At 36.9% G+C, this 20,821-nt stretch overlaps 2 protein-coding genes and 1 long non-coding RNA gene across 3 annotated transcripts in view; all 3 read right to left on the reverse strand.

The window, feature by feature from the left end:
- The window catches only part of LOC140140816 (uncharacterized), a 33,738-nt gene that overhangs the window by 10,549 nt on the left and 2,368 nt on the right, over positions 1–20,821 (reverse strand). The gene's annotated exons all lie outside the window — the stretch shown is intronic.
- LOC140141648 (integrase/recombinase xerD homolog) lies at positions 7,549–8,864 on the reverse strand. The gene is given in 2 exon segments (XM_072163559.1): positions 7,549–8,009; positions 8,012–8,864. Coding segments are annotated over 2 exon segments (1,026 nt in total). The 3' UTR covers positions 7,549–7,836.
- Positions 8,668–11,993, reverse strand: LOC140141532 (uncharacterized). The gene is made up of 4 exons (XM_072163437.1): positions 11,545–11,993; positions 11,009–11,108; positions 9,693–9,864; positions 8,668–8,805 (listed from the first exon to the last, which is right to left on the reverse strand). The coding sequence occupies exons 1-3, from the start codon at positions 11,927–11,929 to the stop codon at positions 9,861–9,863; spliced, it is 489 nt and encodes a 162-aa protein (XP_072019538.1). The 5' UTR covers positions 11,930–11,993; the 3' UTR covers positions 8,668–8,805; positions 9,693–9,860.

Consider the following 20,821-nt stretch of genomic DNA (forward strand, 5'->3'; position numbering starts at 1 on the left):
GCTTTGAAAATTGGCCGTGCGCTTTGAAGTCAAAATTTGACCAAAACTCTCAATTTTATATTGCGTTGGTCCTATATGGACTACAGCGTACAGAAGGCTATAGCGGCACTCACTCAAGTGGAGAGAGTATAACCATTGACCGTAATGTCGTATACAAGCTTGCTCACAGAGCGAGAAATCAATTACCCCGTCTATACAGTAGCCTTAGTCACGTCACTTCGCTAATAATATGCATCTCATAAGGTCCGAATAAAATGGTCATAGGTGGCTGTGGATTCAACCTACCATGGCGATTTCTACTATGAATATATCGGGGCGATGTCACTGTGCAGCGAAGAGCTAAAATGTCAGTATGATAAATCAATAGCCTTTGTCTCTATTTATCATCTTCTGATGAACATCAAATCGCAGAAACTATTATTTTCTTGAATAACTTTAAATTTTTTATGTTCCCTAAGGGATGGGGTATTAACGGTTGGACAGTATTTATTTTGGCACGTTAGAGCACGTCAGACATATCGAATTGCATTCTGAATACGAAGAATGTCCTTCTGATATCAAATAATTTTGATTATTTGAAATTCGCAATGTAATACACATGTTATGGCAAATGATTAAAAATTAATATTTTTGATATTTAACAGTACTCGAAGTAAACTTTACAAATCTGATGATTTATACTTAAAGTGTAGGTGTGATGAAAATCCGACGATCAATTGAAAAAATTGTCCTTTCGTATTGAAGATATGGATTTTTTTTCCCAAAACACCAAACAAAATTAGGTCTTTTGGGGAAAAAATCCATATCTTCAATAATTATGAAAGGTCAAACTTTTCCATTGATCGTCGGCTTTTCCTCCCAGCTACATACACTTTAAGAATATATCATTATTAGATTTATAAAATTTACTTTGAGGACTGTTATATATCAAAAATTTGAAAAATATCTAATTTTAATAATTTGACATAAAATTTGTATTATATCGTGAATTTAAAAAAATTAAAATTATTTGATATCAGAAAGACATTATTCGTATTCAAAATGCAATTCGATATGTCTGATGTGCTCTCAGCTCCCACAAAAAATACGTGAAAACGCCGCTAACGTTAATATCCCATTCCTTAAGTACGGACAAATTATATAATAATTGTGTTTGTGAGTAAATTTGGATCGTGTTTAATATGATCCTAGTGCAATTAGTGGTCCTTTTTGCAGTCTTATATAATTCGAAAGTACGTAGAAAATATTCGAATTCAGCATACCCGAATTAACCAAAGTAAGCTGGTTTCCAGCTTTTTCGCCAATTTGCTTTCAGTATACTTTCAAAATCTAACCAGCTTAAAATTATTCACTCAAGTCATGTCCCATCCCCATGCGCGTACGCAGGAATTTCTCAAGGGGGGTGTGATGATTAACAATAGTAACATTATGAAATGGCCGCGTAGCGGTCATCCCGTCGCGCCTGCGCGGCGCAGGGGGGTGTCTGAGGGGGGATGTGCCCCCCTGAGAATTTAGAAACTTTTGGAAAATGAAGACCTAATTGAAGAGATTTGGTGGACAATTTTGGCACAATTAGTGTGTAAAATTTTAATTTGAAAAAGCCAAAATTGTGTGAAATGACGGTCCATGAAGCCTTTCGTGAACAAGTTTTCCCTATAGTTGTAGGCCTATAAATTGTGTTAAACACAAATTGGTAAATGTCGAAAGCAGAAGCAAAAATGCCTGCTTGTTTATCCACTACGCAAGGGGGTGTTTGAGGGGGATGTGCCCCGTCAGAATTAAGAAATTTTTGCAAAATGAAGACCTAATTGAAGCAATTTGGTGGACCATTTTGGCACTATTAGTGTGTAAAATTTTAGTTTGAAAAAGCCGAAAATAGGTGAAATAGAATAACGGTCCATGATGAAGCCTTTCGTGAACAAGAGTTTTCCCTCCTGCAGAAGTTGGAAAAAAAATTGCAAAATGAAGGTCCGATTGAAGCCATTTGGTGCATAATTTTTACACTATTTAAATCATTGCTTTAAACAGAAAAAAGGGCCCGAAATCAATTTACGTTGCCGGGGTAGGGTCCGGGGGTAGGGTGTGGGGTGTGACGATGTGGACAGGTGTTGGTGTTAACATGTAGGCCCTGTATCCATGTCAATTAACAACTAAAACCTTTACGTACGTTGTCAGGGTAGAGGTGTGATGATGTGATGGTGGTGGTGGGGGGGGTTAACATGCACACATTTACGTATGTTGCCGATTAATACCGGGTAGAGGGGGAGAAAAATTTGTGTGGGGGTAGTTAAGGTATCTATAGGCCTATGATAATTGTGATAATATGTCCCCTATGCCTTGATCATCTCCCTCCTCTCCTCTAGACTTTCCCTCTCTCTCTCTCTCCATCACTCCCCCCTCTCTCTCTCCTCTTTCTTTACCTTTTCTCCCCACATTTTTATTTTTGGACAGACCCAAGGGGGGTGTTTCACACACATAACACCCCCCCCCCCTGCGTACGCCAATGCCCATCCCATTGTTGTGGCTAAAATCACATCAGATGTTACAATGATGTTTTATCAATACCAGTGATTTTGTCCTTGTAATCGTCAATTCACTATGAGGTGGGAGTTCAATTTTTAAAATTAAAATACTTGTTTAAACAATATATCCAACACACCTATGATTTTATAAATTTCTCTGTGCATCTATTTCCATGCCCAGGTAAAGTGAAATGGTTCCAGTAGTATGGTGGCTATCTGCAAATGACATATGTTTATGTTGAACAATATGTTGGCGAGTGTCGTACCAGCTCAAACTAGCTCGTACCTTAACCCCATGAGCACTATCTGCCGATCTAACATTAACTCTGATTGGTCAATTACATGATATTTTCACTTTAATCACCAATCAGAAAGGAGCTTTGTAAATAATTCACCCCCATTTTTGGTGTGGTGAAATTATTCTAATAATGTTGCTGTTTGGCCAATTGATAATGAAAACTTCGTTTTGGCCAATCGGCAGATAGTTCTCATGGGCTAATAAATATTAATAGTGTATTTGGAAACGCAACCACGCATAATATATAATAATAATGATTATACAAAACAATAAACACGAACAATACAATTAAGTAGAAAGGGCAAAAAAGGACAATCAAACGGGGACAAGAACGGACAATACCGATAATCTCAAACGTCATTGCCAAATGCACACCCATATGACAATACATAATATTTATTTACCCCGTACCATACAATCACACAGTTGAACAAAGATAACAACAATCATACTTTTACAAATAAGAAAAGAAAGGAAGATTGCTATGGCAAAGGCGGACGACTCCTATAAGATAATAATAACAAACAAAAACAATTACACTAACGACTAAGGACACAAAAACTTTTCAAGTTCAAGTTCAGTAAAATTACTGTTTCCATCAAGTCATACAAAATAACAATAGGCATATAATGGAGGGATGGTCAAAAGAGAGCACAGCTCGGAAATATTTGGCCACCTTCGGAAAAAAAACCTTTAGTCTACGGGCCCATCCAACTCAAACTTTCTGTTTCGGGGATTTTTTTTTTACGTTTTTGCTGTAGATCTATACATATAAAATGTGAATCGAGTAAAAACAATGTCTTAGAAGGAAAAAAAAATCCCGAACTGGCTCAGCAGTTGTTTTAGGGAATACTTTAAAAACTATGGAAATTTAGAAACAAGTTTTCCCTCAACTTCAAAGGGACCTTCTGTGGGCGGTTTCATATAATAGCTCGTTGAGCTACACTGGAAGTGCGGTGCCAAAAACATACATTTGGTGCTGTACATCAGGAAGGTGCGAGCAAAAAGTAGGCTGGCTGATTTAGAGTGTCTTCAGGATGGCCGGTGGCGACATATAGTACTGATTGGACTCAGTGCCATGGGCTTGAAAGCACAGATGGAGGACGCGCACACGGCTGATTCGGGGAGACTGTTCCAAACGCGAATTGTCCTTGAAAAGAATGAATAGTTGTAGACATCTAAAGTTGCCCTGGGCTGGCGATAACACAGGGGATGGTTTTTGTTTGTTTGTTTTTGTTTTATTTCTTCTTTAACCTGGGACACTCAAACAGTTGAAAACACACTTAATCATCTGTTCTTCCTTGAGGCCCAGAACATAACGTATTGGTGGTATAATACATACTGCAGTTACTGTCCGTTTTCCTATACACAATACACAGTGCTCTCACCATTGACGCGTGACCTCTACAAATGATGTATGTTGGAAGAATGGACACTTGCCTAGTTAACATCACTGTGTGAAAAATAACCAGCCAATATTTAATTTATTCTCCAAACTTCTAGCAAATATGTTTCTCTAACATGACCTAAAATTACAGCTAGGTTAGATGTTCAGAAATGGTCGCACTTTTGTAAAATATGAGTGAGGGCAAAGCATAGCTAGCTCATAGCTAGCCAACTCCCCGTGTTAATTGAATGGAGATTTGACCGAAAATATTGAGCTATATTGGTAACGGACCGCTCCGTTCTGAAGGATGCCACAAAAAACGGTACAAGCTACATTTAAACTATTCTAAATATGTTCTAGAAAATATAGTTTTGTAACATGTCCTAAATTTTTAGCTAATTTAGATGTTTGGAGAGGGTCGCACTTTTGTGTTTTAGGAAGGATATGTAAACGACAGATAACACCAAAAATATGAAGAAATTATTTCCAAACCGTGTTAAGTCAACAATCATTATGTTGCTCATTTTGAAGAATGCTGGTTAACAAAAAGCAGGTCATTGTCTCATTTCGTGAACAAAGGTACACATACCATTGTTTCCTTTCGTTTCCTTTATAATCGGTTACCCAACTGAAGCTATAATACCAGCTTTATTGCGATGTCGCACATGTAAAACAGACACTTGTGCACAACCAGAGAAGATCTGATTTAATCAGTTGAGCTGCTTCAATGAGTGTTATCTTGGTTTAATAGCTTTTAATGGGGTTTAAGTCCTGCAAAGGTCGAGATGAATTCTACTGTAGACATGACTGCATCATGAGTTGTCTGACTTGAAGGCTGTCAACCAAGCTTCTGGATCATTTCTGAGACAGAGGAGGCCCTACGGAAATTTTGGAAGACGAAGCGTGCAGCCTATGGCGCTGGATGCTTTAGAGGCGCTGAACCTTAATTTCTGATGAAATAGTTCTTAATATTAGCCAAGTTGTATAAGCTACTAATACTAGGCTATCATTTTAAAAATTGAACATTCTCCAAAAAACAGCAAAATGTCAGTTAGAACCTCACATTAGAACCAAACATTATAATATAGTTCTAGGTTTCTGGTGTTATAAAAACTAAATTTGTTTTTGTAGTAAAAGAGCTGGGGATGAGGTTATGGATTACGAAGTACCCCTTTAAAAGGCACAATTACGTAAGTGCGTGCTAAATACTACTTATGCATCATCACATAGAAATATATATATCGTCTGCGTTTTGCCTTTTCCTTCTGGTGTGAACCAAACCTACTGTTATCAAATTAATCAGTGACAAGGTTATCTCTGAAATTGGCAGGTTCTAATTGATGTTTTAATGTTTTTGCATCAATTAGCACCTGACAAATTCAGAGATAACCTTGTCATTGATTAATCTGATAACCAGGCAGGTTTGGTTCACCCCAAAAGAACTGCTCTGGCGAGGCTTCCCCTTTAATGCCTTTTTAAGTGGAATTTTTCAGATTCAGATTCAGATTCAGATTTCTACCCATTGACCCTTGTTTAGGTTCGGCAACTTAAATTACATTTTTTCTAGGATTTTCTCATCCATTTGCTATAAAATAATGCAGAAACTTTCAATTATCTTGTTGTAGTTGAATTGTAAATTTGGCAACATGGGCTTCATTTTATCGCACCTTTCTTCTAAAAGAACCTAATTTTTCAAACTATTCTACCCAATGCCCCCCACACACACACACACTTTTTAAAGAACATAACTAGCCTACTTTCCGACTCACGTAGGCATATTATACCCGTTACTTGTAAAGTTAGTCCCCGGATACCAAATGGCAATTGCTTTTTTATTACGTGCTTAGGCGATTATTCATTTTCCTTGGGTTGTATTTCTTCTTGCATTATGCTCACGTGATTCTAATCTAAACTCGTGATCAATATTTCTAAGCTTGATTTTTGTAAATGGTGGTTTATACCTAATATTTTATTACGTCCGCGTTATAATTGCTTATCTGTTCATAACTAAACGATTATGTAGTCGCTAGCGATGAGCAACTAAGATGTGACCAATAAGCGTGGTTGATTATTGTTTTTTTCGGAAAGAATAATCCGCTTCATTGGTTAAAAATCAGTATCTCGCCCGTAGCTCACGGTATTGTCTAGTTTCTCAATTTTTTAATATTTCAAATTTAAATTTAGATTGCTTATTACTCGGCTCGACTGCTGTTGCTTGCCTTGTTTATGTTTTTTGTTAAAGAAAAACATCTCCAATACACCAGCCCTATTATGCTGAAGTATGTTTGTTTTTTTCTCAATCGGATGTTAAAATTCAAACTTTATTCGAGTATCAGAGAATGAACAAATCTGTTACTGTAAATCACTCACTGACACAATTTGACTAAGGCGTGAACCAGGGAAGTGAAAACTGGAGAAAGAGAGTGGAGAGGGAATCGTTACGCGTAGAGCAGTAAATGCTTAGGGGCAAGGAGTAACGTCGAAACACGGGTATCATTTCATTTCGGAACTGTGGCACGGACTTATTCCCTGAACTGAAAAGAATCAAGAACAAGAACGTAAGTGTTTTAAATTTTTATTATTTATTTTTGTCTATGAATAATGCGAACATGATGAATGTTACACACCTAATTCTCTCAATTTTTTGAAATAATTTGTGTAAAATACTTAAAAACTCATTAATAATATTTCCTATTAGAACTATGATTTGTCTGTCTTCTATATGCAAATTAACATTTTCGGTTTTCTGATAGAAATATCTGGGGTTTTAGCCGCTTTGGCTGGCCTCGGAGAGGTCTCCTTAAACATGATTAGTATATACATATTACTTATTCCCTAATTCGTGACCTCAACCGTGAATAAAGCATTTTCAATCCCGCCCCGCCCCTCCTTGCATACCTGCAATAAAACATTAATATACACATATATTGGGGAGCACCGAGCTTCGGTTGATAGACTGAACTGGACGTTGCTGCGGATACAAGGAATAGGTAACACTTACCCTTATCCTGCTATCTTCCTTACCCAACTTCCATCCTACCAGCATGTTCTTGAAACACGCAAAGTTGCCTGTCAAGTAGTCTCCGAGTTAGAATTTGTTCCTCTGTTCTTTCTGGCATTCCTTCCCATCACTTCCATTTATGAAAATCAACACGTCCGTCGTCTATCGTGCGATCTCAGTCAGTGAGCACACCACCTCACTCCGCGCCTCACCACACCTCCTATACCTTGCAAAACATTCTTATGCAAATCGTTAGCTTAGCTATTGATTGAAAATATATTTATTCCCTAATTCGTGACCTCAACCGTGAATAAAGCATTTTCAATCCCGCCCCGCCCCTCCTTGCATACCTGCAATAAAACATTAATATACACATATATTGGGGAGCACCGAGCTTCGGTTGATAGACTGAACTCCCCTCCCAATCAGGCAATAAAGAACGGGACAGATCATGGTATAATTTCACCTATCCAAATCTTTATTTACTTATTAATCCAAATACAATTTATTCACCTGCTATGCCAGTCATACATTTCTGAAATTATTCAAAATACAAATGTTTACATAAATACCATTACATTGCTGGGAAATTGAAGCATTCCTGATTCCACACAATGCAAAAACCAACTTACAGACCTAAATTTAGGGAGACAGCAAGCCTATCTTTAGTGCTATCTTTGACATACCCATCTTTTGCGGTCTCCGACTTCCATCTCCCATGTTTCTTAAACAATCTATCTGGAACACCAAAGTTCGCGGCTGCTGATGCGCCTCCGCTACGTAGGCTATGGAGACCAAATTTTTGGAATCCACCCCTACTTCATCAAGTGCCTCTCTAAACAGCTCTAAGCATCTAGTATAAGACAGTTGACCCTCTCTGAGGACATGTACACCAGTAGATTTACTGAAATTAAGAGGCCTGAAAAGGTAATTATCATCACTCTCACTGTTCAGCCCTGCAATCCGGAGATACTTATTAAGGGCTGCAACTGGACAAGTCGGTGAGTTTGTAGCACCCACAATCACCCATGCTCCTTGCCGATATATATCCATCTTGCTTTTCATAATGAAAATATTGATGTGAGACACAAATATTTCAAGATCACATCTTCTGATATTAATCAACTCATCATGCCTGAGAAACGCAGCATAGGCCAACAAAACCATGGAGCATAAGCGGACCTTAATTAGGTCGTTTGATGCACCATTGTTATCTATTATAGCTCTTAATATTTCTGGTGTAACCACCTCTTTCTTAACCACTGGTTTGTATAGCAACCTCTTGAGACCTTGTAATACTATATGTAAAAAATTTTTATCACAAGGGTTATTATCAATATTAGGTCTACAGTCATATTGCCATTTCAGTGCGTAGAAGAATGACTCGATTCTGGAATATGGAGCTTTGCATTGATACATATATAACATATATCGGCTAATGTCCTCCGCTGTTGCAGGAATTTGAGATACCTGATTTATAGTACACCAGTCCTTCCAACCTACTAGCGCTCTGCTGTATTTGTATACGGTACTCTCTGCCCTAGATGCCGCAGTCACTTGTGCAACAATCCTGTCATACTCGTCTACTGTTGACGATCTGCAAAATATATAAACAAATGTTTCCACTATACTACAGTGCATGCTATTATCTGCCATCTCACTGAACCAGTATCCATCTTACATACTTATCATCCATGCGGATCAGGTTTGCATCTAGCTATACAGCTTAAAATCTATGCACACTTGCAATCCTTTTACCCAAAAACATAATATTCAACTCTGATCATACATGCAGAAAACTTCAGAAATGCCATCCGGCTAATCTGATAAAACTGTTCACAGCACTGAAAACCCCTTCAGTCTAACACATAACACTGGACTACGGAACCCTGGGCCAAACACAGAATTCTTGTTCCGACCTTGCGTAAATATATACTGAGAGTCATGCAGCCTTATTATATGTGAAACAAGATGTGCAAAGGGGCTCTGTTTTGAAAAGAGCAATGGCCAAAAATATGCAGATGGCCACTCGGGCACCACCAAAGTTCCTACAGCTGCACAAGCTGCAATATGTGCTAATACAGCTCCAACTTGATTAATAGGTGGAACCAACCAGTTATTCTCACCGGCCCAATTGGTGGAAAAAGCATCTACATGTTCTGTTTGTGGGCACCAATATCTTGAATTGAACCTTTTAATCTTGCAATTCAGCTCATCAGCAAACCTATCTACGGTGTGTGGGCCCCACATGCTGTCCATAAAATGAAAAAACTGTTGACAAACCCCCCAATCGTCCAAGTCGATCAATCTACTAAGCGAATCCGCTTGTTTGTTCTCATCCCTGGGGATCCACTGTACCTTAAGAGAAATATGATTTTCTCTACAAAACTGAAAAATTGATAGGCTCAATCTGTGCAACTATACTACCTTTGGCGACTACTGATACCACGCCAGTATTATCGGTAAACAATTTTACTGTCTTACCAGACAACATTGGTGCAAATGCTCGCACTGAAAGTTCCACTGCCTTCAGCTCCCTCCAAGTTGAGCTTTGTGCTGATTCAAGAATGCTCCAATTCCTTTGTAACTTGACTCCATTGCAATCAATCACCCACGCCCCACAGCCTGTATGACTTGCATCTGAATACACAATTACCTGTGGAATCGAATATTCAAAGATCATTCGCTTATTCAATCTTATCAAATTGTTCTTCCAGAAAAACAATTCTTCTATGAGCTTACTGTCACTGTGTACTGAATATATTTTGTCCCAATGTGCTCTGACTAAAATTTCATGATGCATGTATCTAGACATCAATTGACAAATCGTACCAAAAACTGGATACAGAGAAATTATCTTGCCAGCCAATGAAGCTATTTGTCTAGCCGAAACGAATGGCAACTTATCTTGCATCGTGGATATGCAATTCATGACATCCAAGATTCTTCTCTGTGAAATCTCAATACACCCTGCTTCACTATCCCAATTCAAACCTAACCAGATTAGGGATCTACATGGTGCCCAGTGTGATTTCTCAATGTTTGGCACTAGACCTGCCTGAATCAAATCCCTTTTCACTTGTCTAGAAGAAGAATCACATTCTGCATATGAATTTGCTCTGCCCCACCCGTCGTCCAAAAATAGCACTATAAATGTACCTTGCTTTCGCCAGTGTCGGACTAGGGGTTTCAAACATCTTGTAAATACGTAAGGGGCGGTGGCTAGACCAAATGGGAGTACGGTAAAGATAAAATGTCTGCTTCCACTCCCGAAGTCCCAACTGAACCCCAGAAAAGTAGTATGCTCATGGAAAATATCAATATGGTGATACCCTGATTTTAGGTCAAATGAAAAAAGGAAATCACCTTTCTTGAAATAGCTCAATGCAACTGACCAATCCTCAAATTTGATTTTCTCTTTCCACAAATATTGGTTTACGAAACGAAGATCTAAAATTAACCTCATTTTACCAGAATTTTGTACCGCAACCGAAAGAGGATTTATCACTCGGGGTAAATCTGAACATTCATGAATCAGCCCTTTCAAAAGCAAATCAGAAATCGCATCCTCAACAAACTTTGGCTGATCTAAAGCAGATTTGTTATTCTTGCATAACTTATTGGGAGGAGTGTCAATGAACGGCAGCTTATAACCATGTTGCACCACATCAAGCACAAAGGAAGAAGCACCAATACTCATCCAAAATTGTGCAGCTGCCTTTAATCTCCCCTTTACAATGGGTTCAGTGTTACCCTGTTCATATTCGTAATAATTGTTCATGTAAAAGTCATTGTCGTACCCTTCATTAACTTGAACTTGAAGTCCCTGACTGCCCGCGAAGCTACATGATTGACCGGTCTCAGCCTCTTTCATCCCCATTGTCTTTATCACTAGATTATCTGTATTACAAAGAAAGACAACAAGCAAACAGATTTGTCAACAAGCACCTCTCATGTATGCCCTGCCAATGTGCTAAACAAGTTGATTAAAAAAGAAACATTCACTTAGTTTTTTATACATAATAATACATCATGCCTTTGCAATGTACTCTAATCGTACATTTATGGTCAATCCGATCTTTACCAGGTTCTCAACTCATCTTGATATTAATCAATATCGTAACATGGTATACATCTATTCACCTTTGCAATGCCTGGCAATCAATGCCAATGATAAATTATCAACATGATTACGGCTGTGAATAGCTACGCGTACGCGTAACATCTCGCTTCACAACACATTTACAATGTTTATCGATTGCTACAATACATGGGTTTGCTTCAGCATATGTGCTAAGCCCGAAATACTTCGAACCTGTATTCACCATACAATTACCTGATAGGTATGACTGCATTTCTGTATTGTTTTGACTAGAAGTAGAACAATAATTATCTCTGCCCCTGGGCGCCGCCATCTTTGACGTTTGGTTGTTGGGTAAAGGGACAGTTTCTCCTCCAATGGCCGCCTCTGCCACAGGCGAAGCAAATGTCGCTTGGTTTCGCTCCTCCATGCCATCCTGCTTGATTACCGGAGCTTGTGCCATATCCAAACGAGTATCGATGTCTCTGCTCATGGCCACGAAAAAAATTAGAAGAACCGACAGCAGTAGAGGGAGGCATTTTACCTGTGCGGTTGTACTTGGAACCAGACGATGCTGTCCGTGAGGACTTGCGTTTCCTGGAAGCACGGGCTTGGGCCTGTCTAATTTTCTTCTCATCATCTGAGTTACTGGCTAAATCGTCGCTCAGATATTCGTCGACCGCTGTCCAGCCTAATAATATTAGAAATATTTTTAAAAAACCAACACCACTATCAATAATAAAAGAATCGCCCTATTATAGTATGAAAAGTATATTAGCTTACATCATGCACGCTACACTGCGTTCCCTTACACACAATTGTCGGGAAATAGGCGCATTTTCCCGCCAATTATTGATTTTTTCAGAAAATCATTAGAGATTTGTACCGGACTTTCAGAATCTCTACGGTTAATCGTCTTGAACCTAGATTCATCAGCACATTTACATTTAATAACATAACGTACATCACTATACTGAATTAATTCACACTTCATGTCAATTATTCAACTCCACTAACCTGCGTCTGACTTATCTGCAAGTCTCACCAATTTATTTCTCTTCTTCAAGTCCGCTACGGCTCCGTTGATTTCTTCCTTCACTAACTCAATCCTCCCGGATTCCAGATGCCCTACGCCCTTCTCCAACTTCTCTAACACTTCGGAATTAAATTTAAATTGGGACTTGTTCCCTTTGAATCTGAAAGACAGCCCCGACTCGCGTTTCAACTGTTGAGCCGCCTCCGACAGCTTCTTGTCGCTATCTTCTTTCAATTTTGATAAAGAAGTGTCCAGGTAACTCTGAAAATCCTTCAAACTCTCCTTAATGGCTGCGCCTACAGTCGCTGAAATACTCCCTTCACGCTTATCACCCACCTGTTCCTGTTGCTTAGAAGGTCCTGGTATTCCTACCCCTTCTTCGCGAGACATATTAAAAAACTCTGTGAAACAGTGTAGGCGAGTGACTAGCGCGAAAATCAACACGTCCGTCGTCTATCGTGCGATCTCAGTCAGTGAGCACACCACCTCACTCCGCGCCTCACCACACCTCCTATACCTTGCAAAACATTCTTATGCAAATCGTTAGCTTAGCTATTGATTGAAAATATATCAATGTTGATGCCGCCAGGAGGTTTTTATAGGGTGGTGTCAGATTCATGCTAAAAACCGTCACACCATCGTAATCCTACCCTTGGCGTACTTTTATGAAGTTTAAAGTAAAAGCGTAATATCCCAGCAAACACAAAACGTTTTCGATAGCATTCGCAAAAGGTTATAAAAGGTTGCCAGAAAACGTTTAAATGTCGGGTTATATAAAGGGTACATTAATGGTATAAAACGTTTTCAAAACATTAAATAACATTTCTTGGTAATTTACTGCACAGCAAACACAAATGTTTTACAGAAAACATTTAAATGTCGGGTTATATAAAGGATATAAAAACGTTTTAATAACATTCCAAAAACATTTTTGAAAATTTGGTACAAATTATTCTAAACAGAATGTAATTTTGGGGTTGAAAAAATATTTTGCAAAAAATGTTTGCCCAAAATATTTACAATAACGTTTTTAAAATGTTTTCACGACCTTAATATAACCCAACATTTAAATGTTATTCATAACCTCCGCGTATTACGCCATATTTGCGTCCCAATCAAATTGGTCGTTAGATGATTTACGCACAACGCGGTGTACTGGCGCGGAGGTTATTGATATCCATCAATGACCTCCGCGTATGCAATGATGTAAATCACTCACTGACTTAAAATATTTATTTACAACTGCACACTTTTATGAAATTAAGGCGTGGGCCAGGGAAGTGAAAAGTGGAGAAAGAGACTGTAGATAGAGGGAATCGTTACGCGTAGAGCAGTAAATGCTTAGGGCAAGGAGTAACGTCGAAACACGGGTATCATTTCATTTCGGATCTGCGGCACGGAATAATTCTCTGAACTGAAAAGAATCGAGAACAAGAACGTAAGTTGTTTTCATATCTCAATGCGAACATGATGAATGTTAGACACATAATTCTCTCAATTTTTTGAAATAATTGGTGTAAAATACTTTAAACTCATTAATAATACTCTTATTAGAGCTATGATTTTTTTTTCTAATTATCTTCTAAATGCCAATAAAAATCCATTTTGTAAAATGAATACTTTCGGTTTTTTGATAAGAATCTCTTTGGTTTTAGTCGCTAGCCACGGAGAGATCTCCGTAAACATGATTAGTATGTACAGTATTTTGTTACATATATTGCCAATGTTGATGCCGCCAGGAGGTCAACTTGAGATTTATTCAAGATTTATTCATAGTTGTCAGATTTATTCATAGTTTAACATAAACCTTCTAAAACCGGGCACATCATCGTAATCCAACCCATGGCGTACTTTTATTGAGTTTTAGACAAAAGGTAATATTGTGACATCATTTAATTTAATTCAATTAATAGTCTATTTGCAAAGAATCAGAAAAAGAATAGTTTTGAATATCTGGGGTGCTATTAAAACAATAGTATTATCAATGTCAAATCAACTAAATAGAACTCAATGCCATTGAATGGATATTGTGTTATTTTGCTGTGTTACCAAGGTAACGGGACATCCTACAAAGAGCTAACTATTCCTTTGCTGATTTCCGATGGCAAAACAAATAAAGAAATTGAGACCATTTTCAAGAAATTTGAAGCTATTTAATTGTCGATCCCTGTGAGGCTCAATTTAGACTTATGACGTCACAATCGGTCAACTTTTGCCCATAACTCCAGAACCTATTGACAAATATAAATAATCAAGAATAGAACTTGTCTTTTACGAGTGAGAATGTAGTGTGCCCTCTGACAAAAAAAATGAAAGAGAAATGTGCCCCCAGACAAAAATGAAAGGCAAAAGGAAAGAAAAAGGTAATGTGAATAAAAAAAAAGAAAATCAGAAAAAAAGGAGAATGATCGAGAAATTTTATTTATTTATTTATTTATTTATTTATTTATTTATTTATTTATTTATTTATTTATTTATTTATTTTATTCTGGATAGCTCATTCAATACATATGTACTGGTCTCCCAAGAGGTCCAGATAACTGTTACATACAAAATGTTAACAAAATAAGTATACAAAATTACAAATAATACATATAACATATTGAAAAAACAATCATGCGATTATGAATCTTACTTAAACAATAGCATTTTTAAACATGTGTAGACTCAAAGAGTCATAATCTAAACGCACACCAACTGGAAGGTTATTCCACAACTTAGTTCCTCTATAGTGAAATGTACGTTTACCCAGAGTGTTCTTCCAAAGTGGAACAACTAAAGTTTTTGAAGATTGACTACGAGTACCTTTTGTATGCATACATTCAGTAAACATAAATTGAGAACTCAAATAAGATGGTGCTGAACCTTGAAGGCACTTAAACACTACAACAAGAAGCTGATTTTTCCACCTTTCATCCAATTTTGTCCAATTTAAAGATTTCATTAAGTCATTTATTGGAGTTCTTATGTCAGCAGCCAGCAAAATCCTAGCTAATCTACTATGCAGTATCTGAAGAGAATTGGATAAATGAGCACTACAATTTGACCAAACAGTACTGCAATAATCAAAGTGTGGCATTACAAGTGCATTGGCAAGCATGTTAAGTGTTCTTGGAGGAAGATAATATTTAACTCTGCGAATAATACCAATGCGTTTGGAAATATTGGATGATATACGATTAACATGATTGTCCCAACTTAGTTGGGGATCAAACACTACACCTAAATACTTAAATGAATCTACTCTATCCACAACATTATTTGAATATGAAAGTGAAATATTATCAAAGTTATCAAGTAAATGCCTAGTACCAAATATCATAAGCTTAGTTTTTTTGATATTAAGTGTGAGCTTATTTTCATGAAACCATCTAGCAATACTGTCCATATTTCTGTCAATTTCAGTCTGTAGTATACTAGGGTCAGATGAGCTACATAGCAGGGTAGTATCATCTGCATACATAATACATTTAGAAGAAGTGCTATCAGGCAACGAGTTTACATAAATGATAAATAATAATGGTCCCAGTATGGATCCTTGTGGAATGCCAATATTAATTTGTTTAAAGTCAGACAGAGATGAATTGATGTTAACGGTTTGAGATCTGTTCTTTAAGTATGAGACAAACCAATTTAAGGCATAATCTTTGATACCATAGTTATACAATTTACTAATAAGAATTTCATGATTTACAGTATCAAATGCCTTTTCAGGTCCAGAAAAATAGCGGCAGTTGGTTTCGCGTTATTCATATTTTGAAGAATATGATCAGATACATCAAGAAGTGTGGAATTAGTTGAATGGTTACATCGAAATCCTGATTGAGCTGGATTCAAAATATTACACATAGTTAAATATTGGTACAATTGATCATAAACAGCACGCTCAATTATTTTGGAAATAATAGGTAACACAGATATGGGCCTATAGTTGCTTACATCAGATTTACAGCCTTCTTTATAAATAGGAGTTACTTTGGCTTGTTTCCAGTCTGAAGGGAATGTAGCAGTGAATAAAGACAAGTTACATATATAAGTGAGTGAGTGACATATAACTGGAGCAGCAAGTTTGAGTAATTTTGCATCAAAATTATCAAGCCCAGAAGACTTATTGTTAGAGAAACTGCAAATCTGATCAAACACATAATCACCTGTGATTATATCGAATTGAAAACTATGCTGAATTACATTACTATCAGAACTAGATTTATGATAAGGATAATGAACTGAGTGCAATGCATTCGTCAAGATAATCGCACGCGCCGTGGAGTTATTGCATTTAGCTCGAGAGCCGATAGGCTCAAGAGCTAAATGCAATAACTCCATGGCAAGTGCAATTATCTTGACGAATGCATTTGCACGAGTACATTATCCGTCATACACTTTGAGTGTAGGCCAATTAAAACAATAGGCAATATTAATTGCTGCATTCATTATATTAGTTTTAATATTAGGGAAAATATCTTACATTTTAAAAACACCGTCAGGACATTGACCAGCTACGTAGCATTTAACTGGTAAAGAAAATCAATTCCTGTATAAGTTAGCTATCAATGGTATCGATTGCGCCATACGTCATACTTTAGTAACTTATTCACGCATGGTTTGTAACCAATTGACTTTATGTTGTGATCATTTAGAGCACTGAACCAGTTCATCTGGAAACGATCGATTTAGATGTCCGACTAGTACTACGGTGAATATCAACTGGACTTTATAGCTCTATAATTTGAACTTTAAAATCTACTTATATTAAAACACACGACATTGGGATTTAACAATTTGTTCAGTATTATCATAGGCCTTCAAACACATGTGTTTGAAGGCCTATGGTATAATAAAGCATGATCATGATATTATGCGCTAGTGTGTGTTTCCCGGGCCCGGCTATGTTATTTTAGATATAGGCCTACATGTATTTCATTTGTAAAATGCTGAATATTTTGCAATGGTGTCATCTTGTATAATTTATATGATCCACCTGTTTTTGGCCCTTTTTAATTAATAGAAGCTCGATTATTCTCATTTGATGTTTGATTTATTTGAGGTCATTAATCATAATTTATGACAATGATATTTGCATAATAGGGTGCAACTCTACTAGTCTTATTACAAGACTGCCCTACCCCAACCCTAAACCTAAACTCCGTAAACGAGGACTGGACTCAAGTCTAGCGAGTTGCACCCTATTCGGTAATTGTACCCTATTATAGAACACCGTTTGTAACTATACCATTTTAACACCACAGAATGTATATTCGTACTTTTTGTTGTTATATATATCGAACAGACAATTATATAGTTATGTGACCTCTGTGTCGAAAGCGTCACCTAACTCTACTATATGGTTATGTGAAAGTAGTATTTCTAGTATTTGAGCGTGCACGTATTATCTAGAATCTATTGTTTAGCGTGCAGGTTTTAGATAATGCATTGTTTAGCGTGCAGGTTTATATAATTTGGGCTGTGAAGGGTAGTTCGCGAAAATAATGCACGGGAGAAGAATACATAACGATGAATAGAAACGGGCACTAGAAGTGTATTACTAGATAGTTCTTCATTACATGGACTTATAAAATCAATATTACTACAAACATGAGTGCAAGTATTAGCCTTTTCATCATCACTACAAGTACATCCATTAACATCATCAAATTTCTGTGCTAGATCATTGCCAACCGAAGTAAAATAATTATTAAATTCATTGGCAGTTTCTTTGTCACTCTTAGTTAATCCAGTATCAGATCGAACAGTTTTTATAGAGGAATGGTTCTTAGGAATTAGTTTCTTAATAGTACTCCACAATTTCTTAGAATTATTTACATTTTGGTTTATAGCATCATTGCAATATTTCTTTTTAAGAAATTTATTCAGATTATTGACCTTATTTCTAAGATGTTTAGCTGTTTTCCAGTCTTCCGGATCATTGGTTTTGTGCGCCTTTGAAAAATAGTAGTCTCTGTCTTTACTTAATTTGATATAGTCACTGTTAATCCAATCGGGAAGTGTACCTTTAATTCTCTTTTCTTTAATAGGTGCATGCTTGTTACAAACATCAATAAACATATCTTTCCAGACCTTCCATGCATTATCAACATCAGATAAAGTTGTTACATTTTCCCAATTCATACATTTAACTGAATCAACAAAATCTTTATCACTGAAATTCTTGAATGAGCGAGTTTTAACAATTTTAGGCGCTGGTTTAATTTTCTTATTTTTACGAACAACATAGATAAGTGAGTGATCACTGAGCCCTAAGCTGTGAACACCAGAAGAAGAAACAATATTAGAGTTAGAAACAAATATAAGATCCAAAATTGTTCTACTGACCTCAGTTATTCTTGTGTAATCATTTATTAATTGGTGTAAGTTACTATGTCTGGCAATATCATTGATTTTTCTTGAATTGACCCTTTTACAAATATCAAGATTAAAATCACCAAGAATAATTACATCTTCATACACAGAAGTGAAGTTTTGGAACAATGAGTGTAATTTACTTAAGTACTCTACCTTAGAACTAGGGGGTCTATAGACAGTACCTATAAGAATAGGCTTAGTATGAGGTAAGTTAATCTCTATCCAAAGAGTTTCAACATGATCAATATCAGTTATATCACCAATACATATATTTGAGTTAGAAATTTCTTTATAGACAATATCACTTTTAATATAACATAGTACACCACCCCTATCAATATTTGTCTGTCTATCAAACCTGCAAATATCATAACCATCAATGTGAATTTCATTATTATCAATTTCATTATTAAGCCAAGTTTCAGATACACACAAAATATCAAAATCATTCTCATGAAGGAAAATGGCTAGATGATCTGTCTTATATCGTAGGCTCCTGATATTTATATGAGCTATTTTTAAACCTTTGTCTAGGAAACATTTTAGGTCAACATAACCATCACTAAAAGGCAGTTCTGACAAAGACATTTTGAAGAAACAAGAATCACACCACCAATTTGATTTTTCAGATACATTTGCATAATTTGTACAATTTACATGAAAATCAAGAGAACAATTACTACATGAAATAAAAGACTGATTAACTCTAATATTTGAATTGCATTCTGCACAAGTTTTTTTCTTATTATTCATCTCTGTCTCCACTGAGATGATATCATACGAAAATCCTGGTTATACACATTACGAATGCAAGAAATATAATTTCTTGCGAGCAGTACAGTACCTGAATTTGATAAATGAAGTCCATCACTTGCAAGAAACGTTCTGTCAATATTGTCATTGTTTACATAGTACAAGTTCTTTGCCATACATATGTCTTGAAGACGCGCATTAAACTCTTTCATCCACATGCGGCGTGCATAGTTCTTCTGTGTAGTTAGTGATGATACTGCTATCTTAACTGTAGGATCGGCTTCCAAAATCGCAGACACTAGTGAGTTATACAAATCAACACATTCATTAACAAGACATTTAGACATATCATTTGTTGCACAATGGACAATAATCATACTTGGCTGTTCTTCTCTGATCATGATTGGAGCTAGTTTTATTAATAGTCCGAGTTTAATTCCTGGGATACAGCGATTGATGATCCTGCACTGCGATGACATCTTGCGGCCAATGAGATGCTTTGGTATAGAGTCACCTATTATCAAAATTTTCTTTTTACTATGCTTGCGAGGAGGTGTTGCACTTGTTGGTCTTGTTGGTTCATCAGGCTGAGGTGAATTGACAGATAAATGTACTAATGTCCTATGCTTTGGCATGGGTCTAGATTTCTTGGTAGGAGTGTGCGTATTCATTACAGTTGGAATTTGTTCAGGTATAGTACAGTCCTCAATTTGGAGAGTGCTGAAGCGGTTGCTGGTTGGAATAGTTGCCACCGGACATGTTTGAAGAGAATTTGGTACTGGTTTGAAAGTTCTTGATTCTGGCTCTGGTACTGTTTTCAAAGTCGTTGGTGATGGTTCAGGAGCTGGTTGAGGTTCAGTAATTGCAGTTTGGCACTGCGTAGACTCATGTGTGTTGCTGGTGTAAAGATCCGTTTGTGTCTCAACACTGACACAAGTTGGACTGTCATCAGTTTGTGTATCAATGTCCCTGGTAGTTCTAGTTGTAGTACAGGCAGGAGTACTAGTAGTAGTGTTCAAATCAAAGCATGGTAATGATGAGTACCGTTGTGGAGTAGATGTAGTTGCAGTTGGCTGAGTACATATTGATGAATTGTAGATCTCTTCTTCAGTTGCAAGTTTCAGCTGGATTTCTGAGAGAACATTCTCTATCCAGTATTCATGTTGAAGTCCTTGGACAGAAATGTTATGGGTACTGGCATAGCATGTGATTGTGATGGTTGAAAAATTGTCACCATCTGGGATGTGACACCTGTATATATGTCCTTTGCTGCCTCGGTCATCTGCTTCCCCATACTTTGCACAAAGTTCATACATGAGTTGATCGTAGATATCAGGGTTGATAGCAACTGTAGTTGATTTAAGTTTTGGCATTATTTTC

This window comes from Amphiura filiformis, chromosome 19, assembly GCF_039555335.1.
Source record: "Amphiura filiformis chromosome 19, Afil_fr2py, whole genome shotgun sequence".
NCBI lineage: Eukaryota > Metazoa > Echinodermata > Ophiuroidea > Amphilepidida > Amphiuridae > Amphiura > Amphiura filiformis.

Coding starts and splice junctions, on each gene's coding strand:
- LOC140141532 (XM_072163437.1), bottom strand. CDS start 11,929: ATGATGAGAAGAAAATTAGACAGGCCCAAGCCCGTGCTTCCAGGAAAC. Junction 11,109..11,544: donor AATGCAGTCATACCTATCAG/GTAATTGTATGG, acceptor TTTGTAATACAG/ATAATCTAGTGATAAAGACA.